The sequence below is a fragment of the Antechinus flavipes genome, chromosome 5 (genome assembly GCF_016432865.1).
Source record: "Antechinus flavipes isolate AdamAnt ecotype Samford, QLD, Australia chromosome 5, AdamAnt_v2, whole genome shotgun sequence".
Taxonomy (NCBI): Eukaryota; Metazoa; Chordata; class Mammalia; order Dasyuromorphia; family Dasyuridae; genus Antechinus; species Antechinus flavipes.
The window spans coordinates 226,977,446-226,997,728 of record NC_067402.1 but is presented as its reverse complement, the minus strand read 5'-3'; the positions used below and the strand labels follow the sequence as shown (position 1 = coordinate 226,997,728).

Genomic DNA, 20,283 nt, shown 5'->3' with positions numbered 1-20,283 from the left:
ATGTTACAACTTAAAACAATGTTATAGAAAATTTTGTATCCCAATCATTGGAAAGCATTCTCCTGAGCAGTTTTGACTCCAGGCCAGGCAGTGTTCTGGATAACAGAATTTTTAGGACAGACTCGGTTGATTGCCACTTAGTTTGCTTCCGGAGCAAACATGAAGTTATACTTTGATCAACTTAGCAGCACTGGGGCTCATGCAGAAAGCTTTATCCAAATAAGACAAAAAACTGGGGAGCCCTTTACTGATTTTGTTGCTTGATTATAGGATGCTGTAAATAAGGCCATGGGAAATGAGGTCAGGGGCCCCAGAAAGCCCCAAAACTAATCTGGGGAATGATTGTTCAAGGAAGGACAGATATAAATCAGGAATGGAGGAACAGGTATGCTGCTTTAGATGCCAAAACACTCAGAGTAATAAAATTCAGGAGCAATGATTATTATTACCTACCCCCTTATGCTATTTGTGAAGTGTCCATTCAACAGTATCAAAGAGGAAAACAATTAAAAATCCTTGTTCTCCACTACCCCAGTATTCATTGGCTATCCCAGTCATACAAATATATGAGAAAGTGCCTGTGTCTGTAACTATGGTTAACATGGACAATATTGAAACATATTTTAACAAGGGACAATGTATAGCTCAAGGAATAGTCATCCCATTTGAACTCACAGTTAAAACAGAAGATAATAATTGTGAATTAGCCCCACAAATGGACCCAAATTCAGAGGCTGTTGTACAAATATATTTTACAAAGGCTATTACACTCACTCGGCCAATAATAACCCTAACTTTGAATAGCCAACAGTTTGAAGGATTAATAGACACTGGAGCTGACAGGACTGTGGTGGCTGCTTCTCAATGATTCCCCCCGGCAAAGATAGGAAGTAGTAAGGAGGCTTTGATGTTTGCTGAACCGGTAAATTGGCAAAAAAGATGGAAAGACAGGAACCATTTTTCCTTCAATAATAGATGGCTTACATATTAACTTATGAGATAGAGATATATTACATTAATTTAGGGATGAAATATCACCACAGAATTTTAGGAGGGGTCATTGCTGTTAAGGCTTCCACTGCACCAGTATGGGTGGAGCAATAAATGGCCCTTGACCAAAGAATAAACAGCCATTCTACATCAATTAGTACAAGAACAATTAGAATTAGGACATATTGAGGAGGAAACAAACAGCCCATGGAACTCTCCTGTATTTGTTTTTTTGTTTTTTTGTTTGTTTTAATAATTATAACTTTTTATTGACAGTACATATGCATGGGTAAGTTTTTACAACATTATCTCTTGCACTCATTTCTGTTCCGACTTTTCCCTTCTTTCTCTCCACTCACTCCCCGAGATGGCAAGCAGTCCTATACATGTTAAATATGTCACAGTATATCCTAGATATAATATATGTGTGCAGAACCGAACAGTTCTCTTGTTGCACAGGAAGAATTGGATTCAGAAGGTAAAAATAACCCGGGAAAAAAAACAAAAATGCAGACAGTTTACACTCATTTCCCAATGTTCCTTCTCTGAGTGTAGTTGATTCTGTTCATCATTGATCAATTGCAATCTTCTCTTTGTCGAAGATATCCACTTCCATCAGAATACATCCTCATACAGTATTGTTGTTGAAGTATATAATGATGTCCTGGTTCTGCTCATTTTACTCAGCATCAGTTCATGTAAGTCTCTCCAAGCCTCTCTGTATTCATTCTGCTGGTCATTTCTTACAGAACAATAATATTACATAACATTCATATACCACAGTTTACCCAGCCATTCTCCAGTTGATGGGTATCCATTCATTTTCCATTTTCTAGCTGCTACAAACAGGGCTGCCCCAAATATTTTGGCACATATAAATCCCTTTCCCTTCTTTATTATTTCTTTGGGATATAAGCCTGGTAGTAACACTGCTAGATCAAAGGGTATTCACAGTTTGATAACTTTTGGGGCATAATTCCAGATTGCTCTCCATCTCCTCTATTTGTTATAAAGAATAGATATGATAGCTGAAATAGCAAGGAAAATATTGCTCAGAAATATGCAATTAATAGGAAAAATAGGAATTATATGGATTAATATAGACAAGGATAGGTTAGATTGCTTAATAGCTACTTAAGAAACTTGGATCATTTTGTTAGGGTTAGTAGATGAGCAGTGGCAATGGATATTTCCCACAAAAACAAAAACACATTCACTTAAAGGCCCTAATGTGTTCACTGATGACATTAAGCAAAATAAAGCAGCTATATATTCTTCACAATTGGGCATCTCTAATGTATTTACTACACCTTACACCTCAACACAGCAAAATGAGTTGTATGCCATTATACAAGTATTAAAAATAGATAAACCCATCAATATCATTTCAGATAGTCACTATGTGTTTGGGGTGATCTAGAGAATAGAGACAGCATATAAATAAAAGCTCAAACAGGATCTATTGTCTCATTGTTTCAGGAGGTGCAAGAGGTGATTTTAATGAGAGTCCATCCTTTTTATATAAAGCACATCCACTCTCATATGGAAGGGCTGGGACATATATTTGAAGGGAATAAAACAGTGGATGGCCTGCTTACACAATGTATTTTTCTCTGCCCTCTAGAACAAGCAATAAAAACTCATGAAGATTTGCATCTGCGCCAGATCTCTCTGGAGATCATATGGGGTGTCCTGGCAAGAAGCAGCAAGCATAGTAACAAAGATATGTAGCTTGTGTATTATATTCTTAAAGACCTGTAGGGCTGGGGACTAACCCCAGAGGTAATAGGCCAAATGATATATGACAAATGGATGTTACACATATAGGAAAAACATGTATTCATGCTATGTTGACACTTATTCAGGCTTTGTATCTGCATCCTCTCAATGAGAGGAAGATGCTTCACATGTAATAAATCATCTATTTCACTGTTTTGCCTCTATGGGTATCCCACACAAATATTAAAACAGTTTTTACAGGAATTTTCCATACATCATATTTTTGGGATTCCTTAAAACCCTATAGAACAGGCCATTATAGACAGGACTAATCAGACACTCAAGCAATAGGATCACTCAGAAAAAATATAGATAATAATATATACTATATAAATATAATATGATATAATGAAATAATATAATATACATATTGACACAATAAATTACTTAAACATTCGATTCAAATGATTTAAGTCCAGTTATGAAATAATCTCTGGTAAAAATAGACAGAGAATCACTCAAAGATAATATCCCATCTTCATTAAGAAGGCCCCCAAGGAATGAGATCATGGTAATGAAAAAGGATCCTGAAGGATGGGAGGGACCCTCTAGGGTTCTAATGTGCGGCCAGGATATGCTTGTATCTCCACAGGAGAAAACCTTCAGCAGTGGATCTCCACCAGATATCTCAAAAGTTGTCGATAGAGAAGAGAAAAAGAAGGAAGAAGAGGCAACCGTCCAAAAGGAGAAGACATGCTCCCAATTCCACTAGCAAGATGCTTTCTATATATATGGGTTTGTGTTACATACAACAGAGACCAAAAGGTGGGCTGTCATGATGGACCCACCATGGCCTAGGATTGTATCATGGGGGGAATGCATACCGATGCACTGCTAACAGGAAATGCATCCCAAATAATCAGGGATGAATTTCACTTTGAGAAATATAATGGAACTATGGTAAAAGGAAAGTACAACTTTGCTGAACTTGCTAATAGGTTTCCTTTGTGCTGGTCAGGAAGAAATAGTACCTACTGTGCACAAGTGAAAAACACGACTTTACAAATGCCAGCTTCAGGTATGGGGTATCACGTGGCACACACGCTGGGCCATGTCAGAGCGACCCCTTCATCCCCGTGGGAGGGCTGCTGAGGTGTGTCTACATACAGCGGTCATCAGGCTGGCCCCTCATATCTGCAGGCCGTGCCCATACTCGTACTTGTTATACGATTGCAAACTGGACATTACAAGCGTGGCATGAGGCCAAAAAGATGACTATGACGGTCTCCCAGGACCTGTTTGGGAACCTTACAAAGGCAATGCCTGGAAAGGTTTATGGAAAGCACAAGCCTTCATGGGACACATTCTTGCCCCTCAACAAATGGGCCTGCAGTTGGCACATGGAAAAACACCTCGGGCCCTGGTTCTTGGACAAATGGCCCCAGAATTGGATACCAGTTCTATACTCAAGCCTGTCTGGGAGGGAAATACGCATTTTTGTGGGGAGACTCTGTAATGTTACCAAAGAAACATTAGAGCTTTACAATGTTACTTGTGGGAATTGGACATTTAGTGATTGCTTGGATACTGAAATTGAAAATCAGACGGTATTTGTGATCACTAGAGCTTATGTATCAATGCTTCCTGTCAAAAGTGAGAAAGGGTATCGTGCTAGGACTGATCATAATAGAAAAGAAGGAAACAGACCTTAGTCCCTCTAGAAAAAAGAGATGTATCAGCTGTGTCATATTAGATATTTCTATGTAGGTTTCACTTACAGTTTCATCGGTCTCTCTTGCAATGTCCATATCTAATGTACAAAACAGCCTAGTACAAGCTAGATACATAGAGGAACTAGCCAGGAATGTCTCAGTGGGTTTTGCTCAACAAGCTGAGAGTGATGAACAATTGTATCAGATGACAAAAGGTTTAAGAGAAGTATCATTGGAAATAGGAGCAGAAGTGGAGTTATTGAGACTCCAGGCTCCATTACAATGTGATTACAGATATACAAAGACTGTGTAACCCCTTTGCTGTATAATCATACAGGTCAAGATTATGATTGGGAGGCATTTGAAAGGTTTATTTCTCAATAACACAATTGAAGGTGAAATAGAAAGTTTATATAAATTAGCATCTGATATAGAGAAAGCTTCTCATGAAGATTTGAATCCAGATAAAACTGCTGAAAAAATCATACATTGGTTTGATAATACCTCTTCATGGTGGTTAAAATTAGACTCATCGATTGCCCTGTATGTTGTTATGTTGTTACTGCTTTGTTATTGCCCTGTAATATTAGGATGTTTTTATAGATCTTTCTCCACCATCCTTTCAGAGGTTGCAGCTCAAGAAAGGGCTTTTTACCTAAAAGATAAGAAGGGGGAATTGCTGAATTATGGGACCCTGCCTAGAGGGAGTACCGAGGCCACCTCCACCCTTGATGCACAATAAGTTTTCTGCCATTTTGCAGAAATGCCCTTGTTGAGTAAGGAGCATTGAATTATCATTATGGGAACAGGTGAGGATCACAGCCAGTGGCTACGTAAACAGGGATGCCTCTGGCCTGTGAGGGAGCTGCTGAATTGCTAGATTGGATCTCCTCCCATTGGTAGATGCCATGCATATGCAATGCCACGAGCTGTTTCTCTGAATGGTGATTGGGGATTGTCTACTGTCCATACACTGATCACGCTTACAAAAACATATATCAACAAGGCTGTACAGCATAATAAACTGGAGCTCTTTTCACACCCTATGAGTCCCCTGCCTTGTTCATCTTGCCTCTGAGATCAAAGGGCTCATTTTCTATAAGCTCTTAAAAGCCAGCCACAACAGGAGCTGGTCAGAAGTAAAACATTGCTGAAGAGGCATAGGGTGAAAAGAGAGAGAAAAAAGTATAAGCAGGAGAAAGTAGGATGGAGAGAAATACACAACTATATTCACATAACTGCAAATGTGAATGGGATGAACTCTCCATAAAATGGAAGCATGTAGCAGAGTGGATTTAAATGGGAATCCTGCAATATATTGTTTATAGGAAACATATTTGAAGCAGAGAGATGCATACAGAGAAAAGATTAAAAACTGAGGCAGAATATATTATGCTTCAACTGAAATTCAAAAAACAAAAAAGGAATAGCAATCCTGATCACAGACAAAGCAAAAAGAAAAATAGATCTCATTTGAAGAGATAAAGAAGGAAAGTACATCCTATTGAAAGGTACCATAGACAATGAAGTAATGTCAATAGTAAACACAAATTCATCAAGTGATATAGCTTTCAAAATTCTTTTTTTTTTTAAGTTTTTTGTTTTCAAAATACATGCATAGATAGTTTTCAACATTTACTCCTGCAAAACCCTATGTTCCAACTTTTTTTCCTCTTTTTTCCCTCATCCCCTCTCCTGGGCAACTAGTAATCCAATATATATCAAACATGAGCAATTCTTCAATACATGTTTTCACACTTATCATATTTTACATAGCTTTCAAATTCTTTAGTTACAACAGTTACAGGAAGAAATAGTCAGCAAAACTATACTAGTAAGCAGGGTAGCAAGATAGTGCAGTAGATAGAGAACCAGTCTTGAAGTCAGGAGGACCTGAGTTCAAATCTGACCTCAGATACTTAATATTTCCTAGCTGTGTGACACTTAATACTTCAGACACTTAATACTTCCTAGCTGTGTGACCCTGGGCGAGTCACTTAAACCCCAATTGCCTCGACAAAAAACAAAACAATTATAACATTTTCCTCTCAGAATTAATCTAATCACAAAATAAACAAGAAAGAAATCAAGGAGATGAATAGAATTTCTAAAAAGTTAGATATGAAAGACCTCTGGAGAAAAGCTGAATGGGTTTAATAAGAAATATATCTTTTTTTCTCAGCATCATGGCCTCCTAGTTTATTAACATCCTGAGTTCTCCTAGCTACATTCTATTTCAACTATTTCACAGGGGAGAGTACAGCTTAGAATTCACTAGCACCCAGAACTGCACTTCCATAATCTAGATCTCTAAAATTTCCTGAAAGATCAGAATAGCCTTTTTCCTATCTCTCCCTCTAATGCACTCTTCTTATTCTTTGTTTTCTCTTTGTTCACCAAGCATTTCATTCAACCTGATTTAACCAGTTCCCTGCTCTGACTTTATTTTCTTACAATCACCTTGTGTTCATTTAATTCAACAACCCATTCATTGTCCTGAATCCCTTGTTCTTCTGCCATTCAAGGCTCTTCTAATCTTCAACTTTAGGTCACTTCTACTGTATATTCCTGTTCCTAAGTTTTTGAGTATTGCCAGAGCAATACTCATGCAACCATGCCAATTGTGTCAACCAAAAATTAATGTTCTCTAATTTCATCAAGGCTATCAATGTTGCATGACAATCTTTTTATATCCTTGTTTGACTTTCTACCATGCTACTCCCTCCAATCCTCATCTTGATGAGGTACCCAAAATAGGGTACCCAAATGAAATTAGAGTTTCTGGTGATCAGAGAGTTAAAGTCTAAATGAGGTCTAGTGGTGGTGCAAGGGTAGGGGGTTCTGGGATTCCCTTCTGGTGGCACAGAGTCCCCTGTAAAGGAATTTACAGACTCAAAACCTAGATTGATAAAAGAGGTTTATTATGGGAACTGGAAGTAAGGTTAAAGTCTAGTTAAGGAAATAGGGGAGAATAAAGAAGCACTGGAAACAATATTCCAACTGGCAGAGACCCTTGGGGTTGGAACCTCTGCAAAGAGAGGGTTTTAATTTGGCTCTTTTATAATAGGGGGTTTTGGCTACGAGCTGAAGGGGGCTCATGGGTAGAGTCCCAGATTGGCTCCTTGCTGGGTTTCAGCTAGGGTTAGAATTTGAATTGAATTCAATGGGTTTCAGGACTGAGCTGACCCCACCCAGATAACAAAGATGTAACTGTTTGTGCTTGAGGTGGAGTCCCCACACTGAGGCAGAGTCAAAGGAGGTTTTCTCCTTTAAGGATTTTCAGTTTTGGGGTTCCCTCTTCAATTTCTCCCCTTGTTGTGCCACAGTTCTCTTTAATCGTCCTGACTCAGTTTCCCTAATTGGTTCTGCCTCCGTGTCCCTAAATTGTTCTGCCTCAGTTTCCTTAACTGTTCTGCCTCAATCTCCTTAATTGCAACCCCCTTCTCCTCCCTCCCCCCCAGCCCCTTTGGTTCATTAAGATTGAGGACCACTTGCTCTAAGGTTATAAATTGTCAATGTGAGACTCAAGATAAGGGGGAGTTCAGACTTACTGGCTCCTAACTCCTTCTGTCATCAAGAATTTATGGCACTACCCCCTCTAAATATTCCAAAAGATAAGATTATCTGGGATCATTGACACCTTTACTTCTGTTTATTCAGAAGTTCTGATTCTGGCTTCCAGTTTTCCCTCATCCTGCTAGAACCAAATTTATGATCCTGAAACTTCCCACTCTCAATGTTCTTACTCTGCCCCTGCCTTGGTCTATCCCTGTAGCTGAGCCATGTGTGTATATATGTCATTGAGATCTCATATTCGCCACTGGATACTTTGAGATGAGAATCCTGTCCAGTCAATCAATTAAACTCTCCAAAAAATAAAATCTTAAAAACTCTCTAATCTCTATCTTGCCTCAGTTTCTCCAGCATTACATCCTCTTCCTCAGTCTATATAAATAATCATATCCTTATCCATAGATGTTCTGCCTAAAAGAAAATAAATTGTGGCTGCTGAAACATTGCAAGATGTCTTGGGGATTACGGCTAGATTTCTTTTTTTCTCTTTGCTACTTTTTTTATTCTAACATGAAAAAAAAAAAAAAAAAAAAAAAGCCTTAAACCCAAATCATTCTGCTGTCACTGATTCACCAATAATAGCTCCCAATCCAAAACTTGGTCATTGTTTAGGCTTTGATGACTTAGAGTGAATGTAAATAGCAATTGTTCAGAGTTTTTGGCCAGAAACCCTGAGGGTGTTTCCCTCTGGCATTGGTTTTTCTTTTTCTGACTAGATAAAAAAATCATTTTTTGCCTCATTTCTTACCTGGCCTTAATCATTGAATGGTCATTGCCTCAGACAAACTAAGATCTGGGAAAGGCCTTAACTTTAAAAAAGGCCAAGGTCTCCCACTGTATCTGAGGCCATTTCCAATTGTCCTGATCTATATCTTGCCACTGAACCCAGAAGTCTCTGGAGGAGAGAGTGAGGATGATGACTTTGCACAAGTCTGCCTCACTTAAATGCAATACATTTCACTTGCAATGCAAGTTCAAGACTTCACTTTCCTAATGTTATTGGTCCTCTTTCAGAAGAAAGGATAAACAACAATTATGCTACCCACTGTGGCTATTCCAAACATCCTTCTCTATCTTTGAGCACCCAATTTCCTATTTCTCAACAAATCACATTGCCTTCTACTTTACTGAGAAAAATTCAGCTACTAAGTGTCCTCATCTCTCCAGCTCCAAATGTTAAAATCTCCCTATATCTCTACCCATATTTCCTTCCTTTGTTTCTGTCTCAGAGGAAGCAGAGGCTCTTCTGTTTGCTAAGGTTAATTCCTCTGATTATGTCCTTAAATATATTCTCTTCCCTTTCCCTGAAAAGTTTGTTCTACTGTTCATTTATTTTCCTTTATATTCAGATATGCACATCTTTATTAAAAAAAAAAAAACCCAAACCCTCCCTTAATACAAAGCGAAATGAGCAGAACCAAGAGAACACAGTATACAGTAACAGCAACACTGTGTGATGATCAACTATGAATGATTTAGTTCTTCTTGGCAATACAATGAGCCAAGAAAATACCAAAGGATTCATGATGAAAAACATTATCTACATCCAGAGAAAAAACTGATGGACTCTAACTACAGATCAAACTATGCTATTTTCACTTTTAAAAATTGTTTTTTCTTTTTTGGTCTGTTTCTTCTTTTACAACTATGAATGATATGAAAATGTGTTTTGCTCAAATATAACCCACATCAAATTTTAGGAAGAGGGGAAGGAAGGAAAAAAATGTAGAATTCAAAATCTTGCAAAAATGAATACTAAAAATTGTCTTTACATATAACTGGGAAAATACTATGAAAAAAAACTCCTTCACTCTTCTTTGCCACCCCCTCAAACTATCATCTTCTCTCTTTCCTCCCTTCCATTGTTAAATTCCTTGAAAATGTTCTGCACTTATTCCACTCATTTTTCAACTCTTTACAATATAGCTTCAGATCTCATTGTTCTACTGAAATTGTGCTCTCAACTACTTCATTACTAAATCTGATTCTTTTTTTTTCTATCTTCATGTTCTTTAATCTTTCTGTAGTTTATTATTTTGTTGAATATACTCAGTTCTTTCACAATCTCTTCTCCACTGGCTTCTAAGACACTCCTCTCTGCTGGTTCTCTATCTCTTACTTTCTAAGTAGAATTATACTCTAAAACTTTGTCCTGGGCCATGTTCTTTTCAGCTTATAAATTGCCATTTACTCCCAGGAAGAAATTTCTATCAACTATATGTCCATCGTGTTTATTTGTTTAGAGACAGAGCCACAAAAACATTTAGGTATTTGGTGTGAGACTTGTAAATGGCTGAAACTCTGAGTTGATACACTGGGATCAGCCAACCAAGCACTTAAGGCTAATTACCGATTGGACAATACTCTATTAGCATATGCTTGTAAAATTGCCCTTCAAACTATTCTGTGCTGGTTCGATCTTTTGGTGTATACAGAGAATTGTGGGAGGGATTGTGGAGTAAGATAAGCCAGAGTCACTTTTGGCGGTAGACCAGGAGTAGGAAGGTCGTGGAGATCCTGTGTCCATTCCCTTCACTTCTACCCCTAAAGACCAAGAATAAAGACCAAGGACTTTTGCTTATCCTGACTCTGATGATTCTAAGGTATCCAGGGTACTAACTTGGTCTTCACAGAGACTGACAGATCTTTGCCTTGAATAAGGACTTAAAAAGACTAGATCCATCCATATAAACTCAAACTGTATATAGAAAATACCTGATAGGATTCAATCTATAGAATGCCCTTACATCTCTTCCAGAAGGAAATTATTGTCCTTGATTGATATTACAATTCCTCTACAATCATAATTAAAGACAATAATTAATCTGCTTTATGTAGAAAAGACAAGATATATGATATTCAATCTAATTAAATGAATTAATAAATAAATCTTTAATCAAAATATAATATAAACCTATTTCAAATTGCTTGCCTTCTCAATAAAGGGAATATGGAGGGAGGAAGAAAATTTGAAATTCAATTTTAAAAAATGAATGTTAAAAATTATTTAAAATGTAACTGAGGGAAAATAAAATACTAGATTAACTATATATACATATATGTATATATGTATGTGTGTGTATGCAGAAGGAGAGAGTGGAGAGAGACAGTGACAGAGAGAGATAAAGAAAGACAGAAAGATAAAAAGAGAGATGGGGGAAGGAGTTGGGGATTCTGTGTAACTGAAATGTGACCATGGAATTTAACCCAAAGTAACAAGAACTGAATGACCTGCTAAAAAAAAAGGAATTTTTAAAGACTTCTGGAAAGATGTAGGGCTGGAAAGTCCTACATTATGTTTCAGGAAGGACTGGAGTTCAACCTTTGTGGAGAGTAGGAGAATGGTTGTGACTGGGCAGTTTTCTTTCTTTCTTTTTAAATTTAATTTTATTTAATAATAACTTTATATTGACAGAATCCATGCCAGGGTAATTTTTTTACAACATTATCCCTTGCACTCGCTTCTGTTCCGATTTTTCCCCTCCCTCCCTCCACCCCCTCCCCTAGATGGCAAGCAGTCTTATATATGTTAGATATGCTGCAGTATATCCTAGATACAATATATGTTTGCAGGAGAATTGGATTCAGAAGATAAAAATAACCCAGGAAGAAAAACAAAAATGCAAATAGTTCACATTCGTTTCCCAGTGTTCTTTCTTTGGGTGTAGCTGCTTCTGTCCATCATTTATCAATTGAAGCTCAGTTAGGTCTCTTTGTCAAAGAAATCCACTTCCATCAGATTACATCCTCATACAATATCGTTGTCGAAGTGTATAATGATCTCCTGGTTCTGCTCATCTCACTTAGCATCAGTCCATGTAGGTCTCTCCAAGCCTCTCTGTATTCATCCTGCTGGTCATTTCTTACAGAACAATAATATTCCATAATATTCATATACCACAATTTACCCAGTCATTCTCCAATTGATGGGCATCCATTCATTTTCCAGTTTCTAGCCACTACAAACAGGGCTGCCACAAACATTTTGGCACATACAGGTCCCTTTCCCTTCTTTAGTATCTCTTTGGGGTATAAGCCCAGTAGCAGCATTGCTGGATCAAAGGGTATGCACAGTTTGATAACTTTTTGGGCATAATTCCAGATTGCTCTCCAGAATGGTTGGATTCATTCACAACTCTACCAACAATGCATCAGTGTCCCAGTTTTCCCGCATCCCCTCCAACATTCATCATTATTTTTTCCTGTCATCTTAGCCAATCTGACAGGTGTGTAGTGGTATCTCAGAATTGTCTTAATTTGCATTTCTCTGATCAACAGTGATTTGGAATACTCTTTCATATGAGTGCTAATAGTTTCAATTTCATCATCTGAAAATTGTCTGTTCATATCCTTTGACCATTAATCAATTGGAGAATGGCTTGATTTCTTATAAATTAGCATCAGTTCTCTATATATTTTGGAAATGAGGCCTTTATCAGAACCTTTAACTGTAACGATGTTTTCCCAGTTTGTTGCTTCCCTTCTAATCTTGTTTGCATTAGTTTTGTTTGTACAAAGGCTTTTTAATTTGATATAATCAAAAATTTCTATTTTGTGATCAGTAATGGTCTCTAGTTCATCTTTGGTCACAAATTTCTTTCTCCTCCACAAGTCTGAGAGATAAACTATCCTATGTTCCTCTAATTTATTTATAATCTCGTTCTTTATTGGGCAGTTTTATTTCTTTTTTTTTTTAATTTTTTATTTAATAATTACTTTATATTGACACTCGTTTCTGTTCCGATTTTTTTTCCCCTCCCTCCCTCCACCCCCTCCCCTAGATGGCAAGCAGTCCTTTATATGTTGGATATGTTGCAGTATATCCTAGATACAATATATGTTTGCAGAACCGAACAGTTCTCTTGTTGCATAGGGAGAATTGGATTCAGAAGGTATAAATAACCCGGGAAGAAAAACAAAAATGCAGATAGTTCACATTCGTTTCCCAGTGTTCTTTCTTTGGGTGTAGCTGCTTTTGTCCGTCATTTATCAATTGAAACTCAGGTCTCTTTGTCAAAGAAATCCACTTCCATCAAAATATGTCCTCATGCTCATTTCACTTAGCATCAGTTCATGTAAGTCTCGCCAGTCCTCTCTGTATTCATCCTGCTGGTCATTTCTTACAGAACAATAATATTCCATAACATTCATATACCACAATTTACCCAGCCATTCTCCAATTGATGGGCATCCATTCATTTTCCAGTTTCTGGCCACTACAAACAGGGCTGCTACAAACATTTTGGCACATACAGGTCCCTTTCCCTTCTTTAGTATTTCTTTGGGATATAAGCCCAATAGAAACACTGCTGGATCAAAGGGTATGCACAATTTGATAATTTTTTGGGCATAATTCCAGATTGCTCTCCAGAATGGTTGGATTTGTTCACAACTCCACCAACAATGCATTAGTGTCCCAGTATTCCCGCATCCCCTCCAACATTCATCATTATTTTTTCCTGTCATCTTAGCCAATCTGACAGGTGTGTAGTGGTATCTCAGAGTTGTCTTAATTTGCATTTCTCTGATCAATAATGATTTGGAACACTCTTTCATATGAGTGGTAATAGCTTCAATTTCATCCTCTGAAAATTGTCTGTTCATATCCTTTGACCATTTATCAATTGGAGAATGGCTTGATTTCTTATAAATTTGAGTCAATTCTCTATATATTTTGGAAATGAGGCCTTTATCAGAACCTTTAACTGTGAAAATGTTTTCCCAGTTTGTTGCTTCCCTTCTAATCTTGTTTGCATTAGTTTTATTTGTACAAAGGCTTTTTAATTTGATGTAATCGAAATTTTCTATTCTGTGATCAGTAATGGTCTCTAGTTCATCTTTGGTCACAAATTTCTTTCTCCTCCACAAGTCTGAGAGATAAACTATCCTATGTTCCTCTAATTTATTTATAATCTCGTTCTTTATTGGGCAGTTTTATTTCAAGAAGGGTATTTGGCAGATATTTGTAGTGTATGGATATGATTCTCTACCTCCCTCTATTCTTTCTTCCCTCCCTCCCTTTTTTCTTCCCTTTCTCCCTCTTCCTCCTCCTCCTCTTCTCTTCTTCATCTTCCTTCTTCTTTTTCCATTTTCTTCTTCTTCTTTCTTGTTATTTTGTTGTTGTTCTTTCTTCTTGTTCTATTCTTATTCTCTCTCTCACTTCAGGATAAAAGCTACTTTTCCTGGTTGGTCAAGGGGCAAAGGGGTGGAGAGGTAAGTATTTACAGTTAGAACCTGAGAATAACAGCTCCAACTCTGTAGGCTTTAGGGATTTACTTTATAATTCAGGTCTATACCTTTTCTCTCCTTACCCTATTTCCTCTTCCCTCTCCAAAGTCTCTCCACCAATCAGAAGCCATTTCTCTCCAGGGCCATAGTCCAGTCAACTCAATCAAATATTTATTTAGTACTTATTAAGGGTCAGGCACTGGAGATACAAAGACCAAACACACACACACACACACACACACACACACACACACACACACACACACCCCTGATCCTTAAGATCTTACAGTATAAAAGGAGAGAGAAATACAAATAAATGCATACAAACAAGATGTATGTGTGAAAAATTAGAGACAATCTCAGAGGGGAAGCACTAAGACTAAGGAGGACTAAGAAAGAGTTTATTCAGAATCCATCCTAGGATTTTAACTGAGACTTGGAGGAAGCCAAGGAAGTATGGAGGCAGAGAGAAGGAGGGACAAAATTCCAGGCAAGGGGAACAGCCAATGAAAATGCTCAAAGTGGAAAGATGGAGCATTTTGAGTGATAAACACAAGGAAGCCAGAATCAATGCTTAGCAGAGTACATGGACAGAACTAAGGTGTAAAAAAAATTGGGAAGAAGCCAGATTATGAAGAGCTTTAAAAGTAGGGCAGAGGATTTTATATTTGATCCTGGAAGATTATATATGCTCTGTTGGAGTTAATGAATATGGGGCATGATATGATTAAAGCAGTACTTTATTTTGTTTTCTCAATAGTATTTTATTTTTTAAATTACATGTAAAGACAGTTTTCAACATTAATTTTTGTAAGATTTTGAAATACACATTTTTTCTCCTTTCCTTCCTTATCTCCTCCTGTTCCTAAGATCCCAGGAATCTGATATAGATTATACATATACAATCATTTTAAGCATATTTCTATATTTGTCATATTATGAAAGAAAAATCGGAACAAAAGGGGAAAACATGAAAAAGAAAAAGAAAACAAACAACAAAATGAAAATTGTATGTTTTGATCTACATTCAATCTCCATAGTTTTCTCTTTCAATGTGGATGGCATTTTCTATCCCAGGTCTACTGGAATTTTCTTGGATCACTACATTGCTGAGAAGAACTGAATCTATCTTAGTTGATCATCACACAGTCTTGTTACTGTGTACAATGTCCTCCTGATTCTGCTTACTTTAATCAGCATCAGTACATGCAAGACTTTCCAGGATTTTTTGAAATCAGCCTGCTCATCATTTCATTTAAAACAATAATATTCTATTATATTCATATACCATAACTTATTCAGCCATTTCCCAACTGATGGGCATCCACTCAATTTCCAATTCTTTGCCAGTGCAAAAAGAGCCAGACAAACATTTTAGCACATGTGACTCTTTTCCCCTCTTTTATGATCTCTTTGGGATATAGACCAGTAGTGCCACTGCTGGATCAAAGGGTATGCACAGTTTGATAGTCCTTTGGGCATAGTTCCAAATTGCTTTCCAGAGCTTCACAGTTCCACCAGCAATGTATTAGTATCCCATTTTCCCCACATCTTCTCCAATTTATTTATTATCTTTTCTTGTCATCTTAGTCAATATGAGAGATGTGAAGTGCTATTTAAGACTTATCTTAATTTGCATTTTTCCAGTCATTAGTGACTTATCTGTTTATCATTTTAAAAGCACAATATCATAGTAAAGTGAAGCAGATGCTCTTTAAAGGCTATTAAGATCTTTCTTTCCCCCAAAGGGGAAGACTACAGAAAAATGAAAAGGCCAGTTCTTGGGATTTAAATTCCCCTTTTCCCCAAAAGGAAGAAAGCCAGAGGCAGAAAATGCCTGTGAAAATAAAGAAAGGTTTTTATTAATCAGGGAAGTAAAACATAGACATGGAGATTGCCAGATTTTGCTGATAGCTACCAGTAAGGGATGGGGAGAGTTTATATATCTTTTAAATAAAGGAAGGCAAGGAATTTTGGGGAAATGGTAGTCTTATAAAAGAATGAGTCAGTAAGCCCCATCCCCAATGGGAGGTATTTCCAAAGGGAAAGAGGAATTCCAGATGTCAAAACTATGGCCCTCTGATACACAAATCAGATGATAAGCAGTCCATAGTTCAAGACTTGATAAGGAGATATCTCCAAAAAGCAGGATAATTCTAAGTGTTCCATAACAAACAATTAGGGGAGTCACTGGAGATAAGGATGTCTCTTAAAGGTCCATTAAACCACCTAATGGGTCAGAGTTGGCATCAGAGTTTCTGTTTTTCCAAATGTTCATTTAGATTTATTTTCAGTCACCAGAAAGGGGCAGAGAGGATTCAGTCCCATTGGATGGGTATCCCTTCAATTTCCAATCCTTTGCCAAATCTGTATTTTAGGAACATCACTTTGAAAGCTGAATGGAGAATGGACTGGAATGGGGAGAGAGACCTGTGGCATGGAGATCAATCAGCAGCCAAATATTACAGTAGTCTAAGTAGAAATGATAAGGGCCTACACCAGGGTAGTGATAGTGTTAGAGTGAAGAAAAAGGAGTATTTAGGAAATACTGAGAAAGTGGAAATGACACCCATGCAGCAGCTTTGTCCACCCCCTATGACATGATTACAAAAGGCACTGATTGAAGCTAAAGAGGAAGGACAGGATATATCTGATTTAAGAATAAAATTGAATCAGAATGTAGATTCAATCAAGAAAACAGGAAGCAGGACTCAGTTCCAGGGCCCCAGGCAAAAAACACTTAGAGCATGATAGCAGTTGATGTTATACCCAGAAAGTCTTTAGAAGCTCTGTGCTCTGACATGATCAATCAGCCCAGAAGCAACCTGATGGGAGAAAGGGATTACAATTGGGGAGAATAGAGTTGTATGTAGCTGGGACAACTGAGATATCCCCTGGTGAGGTGAAATCTATCCCCGTCAGGCCTTGCCTCCAGGTACAATAGGCTTGACCATTTCATCTCCTGAGAGGACTTATAAAACAGTGTCCATCCATACACTGATGTGGGAAACTGGGGAATGTGTAGCTAACGTCCCAGTCACTAATACAGATAGACAATGTGTGACCTATCCCCCTGGAGAAGTAGTAACATCAAGTTTACCGATACAGCCTCCTAATAGGCAATCTGGTGATATTTGCTCAGATTTTGACTCCCAACAACAGAATCCAGAAATATTCTAGACTGCAGCTGTTACAGCTGACCGACTTATGTTCATTCTCTATGTAACTGGCATACCATTGAAAGGGTTAGTAGACCTGGGTGCAGTACAGTCATTAGAGGTGTCAGTTGGCCCAGTCATTGGCCAAAGATTACAGCAGACACCCATATGTCTGGCATAGGAGGATCAATAGCAGCTGAAATTAGTGCTACCCCTTTGAGATGGACATTTGAAGGTTTTTTACTCCCTTTATAGTTTAAAAAAAAATCCCCATCAATCTATGGGGAAGAGACATCTTACAACAGTTAGGATTACAATATCTTCAAGGCTTTCAAATCTTTTTTTTTTCCTAGTGGATTCTTTTTTTTTATAGCTTTTTAGTTACAAGATATATGCATGGGTAATTTTTCAGCACTACAATTGCAAAACCTTTTGTTCCAATTTTTCCCCTCCTTCCCCCAGATGGCAGGTAGATCAATACATGTTAAATATATTAAAGTATATGTTAAATACAATATATGTATACATATCCATACATTTATTTTGCTGCACAAGAAGAATCAGACTTTGAAATAATGTACAATTAACCTGTGAAGGAAATCAAAAATGCAGGTGGACAAAAATAGAGGGATTGGGAATGCTATGTAGTGGTTCACGCTCATTTCCCATAGTTCTTTTGCTGGGTATAGCTGGTTCTCTTTATTTTTGAACAAATGGCACTAATTTAGTTCATCTTATTGTTGAAGAGAGACACCTCATCCATTTTAATGGCCTCAATTATAACCCTTATATAAATGACTCCAGGATCTACATCACCCACACCAATTTCTCTCCTCCAATCCAGTCCCATATTTTCCAACTACTAAGTGATCTCTTCCTCCCTTTCTGGTTTCCTTAACCTTATTATCCTTCACATATTTTATGATTCAGCAATTTTGGCCTTCTTGATCTTCTTTGCACAAGACCCTTTATCTCCTATGTTTGTATTTTTTTAAATTAAAACTTTTTATTTATAAAGCACATGCATGACAAACTGGGAAAACATTTTCACAGTTAAAGGTTATAATAAATGCCTAATTTCCAAAATATATAGAAAATTGACTCTAATTTATAAGAAATCAAACCATTCTCCAATTGATAAATGGTCAAAGGATATGAACAGACAATTTTCAGATGATGAAATTGAAACTATTTTCACTCATATGAAAGAGTGTTCCAAATCACTATTGATCAGAGAAATGCAAATTAAGACAACTCTGAGATTGGATAAGATGACAGGAAAAAATAATGATGAATGTTGGAGGGGATGTGGAAAAACTGGGACATTGGTGCATTGTTGGTGGAGTTGTGAACGAATCCAACCATTCTGGAGAGCAATTTGGAACTATGCTCAAAAGTTATCAAACTGTGCATACCCTTTGATCCAGCAATGTTTGTACTGGGTTTATACCCCAAAGAGATAGTAAAGAAGGGAAAAGGACCTGTATGTGCCAAAATGTTTGTGGCAGTCCTTTTTGTAGTGGCTAGAAACTGGAAAATGAATGGATGCCCATCAATTGGAGAATGGTTGGGTAAATTGTGGCATATGAATTGTGGCATATGAATGTTACAGAATATTATTTTTCTATAAAAAATGACCAGGAGGATGAATACAGAGAGGTTTGGAGAGACTTATATGAGGTGATGCTAAGTGAAATGAGCAGAATCAGGAGATCATTATATACTTCAACAACGATACTGTATGAGGATGTATTCTGATGGAAATGGATTTCTTCAACAAAGAGAAGATCTAATTCAGGTCCAATTGATCAATGATGGACAGAAGCAGCTATACCCAAAGAAAGAACACTGGGAAATGAGTGTAAACTGTTAGCATTTTTGTTTTTCTTCCCAGTTTATTTTTACCTTCTGAATTCAATTCTTGCTGTGCAACAAGAGAACTGTTAAGTTCTGTACACATATATTGTACCTAGGATATACTGTGACATATTTAACATGTATAGGACTGCTTGCCATCTGGGGAAGGGAATGGAGAGAGAGGGGAGGGTAAAAATTGGAATAGAAGTGAGTTCAAGGGATAATGTTGTAAAAAATTACCCAGGCATGGATTCTGTCAATAAAAAGTTATAATTTTTTTTAAAGCATATGCATGGGTAATTTTTCCAATATTGACCCTTGCAAAACTTTTTGTTCCAAATTTTTCCACTTCTTCTCCCCATCCCTTCCTCTAGCTGGCAGGTGATCTAATACATGTTAAATATGTTGAAATACATGGTAAATTTAATATATGTATACTTATTTATACAGTTATCTTGCTGCACAAGAAAAATCAGATCAAGAAGGAAGAAAAAGAAAAACTGAGAAAGAAAACAAAATGCAAGCAAAGAACAACAGAAAGAGTGAAAATGCTATGTTGTATTCCATCCACACTCATTTCCCATAGTCCTCTCTCTGGGTGTAGATGGCTCTCTTCATCACTGAACAAGTGGAACTGGTTTGAATCCTCTCATTGTTGAAGAGAGCCACATCCATCAGAATTGATCCTCGTATAGTCTTGTTGTTGTTGTGTATAATGATCTCCTGGTTCTGTTCATTTACATAGCATCAAGTTCATGTAGGTCTCTCCAAGTCTCTCTAAAATCATCCTGATGGTCATTTCTTACAAAACAATAGTATTTCATAGTATTCATATACCATAATTTATTCAGCCATTCTTCAACTGGCGGGCATCCACTCAGATTCCAATTTCTTGCCCCTACAAAGAGAGCTGCCACAAACATTCTTGCATATATAGGTCCCTTTCCCTCCTTTAAGATCTCTTTGGGATATAATCCCAGTAGAAACACTGCTGGGTCAAAGGATATGCACAGTTTGATAACTTTTTGAGCATAGTTCCAAATTGC

The 20,283-nt window shown here is 37.3% G+C and overlaps 1 protein-coding gene across 1 annotated transcript in view; it reads left to right on the top strand.

Annotated features, from left to right (window-relative positions):
• The first annotated feature begins 3,986 nt into the window (after positions 1 to 3,986).
• The window catches only part of LOC127538715 (ADP/ATP translocase 3-like), a 41,235-nt gene continuing 24,938 nt past the window's right edge, over positions 3,987 to 20,283 (top strand). The window contains exon 1 of the mRNA XM_051962467.1: positions 3,987 to 4,362. Within this exon, the coding sequence (XP_051818427.1) occupies positions 3,987 to 4,362 (376 nt within the window). The remainder of the gene's footprint in view (positions 4,363 to 20,283) is intronic.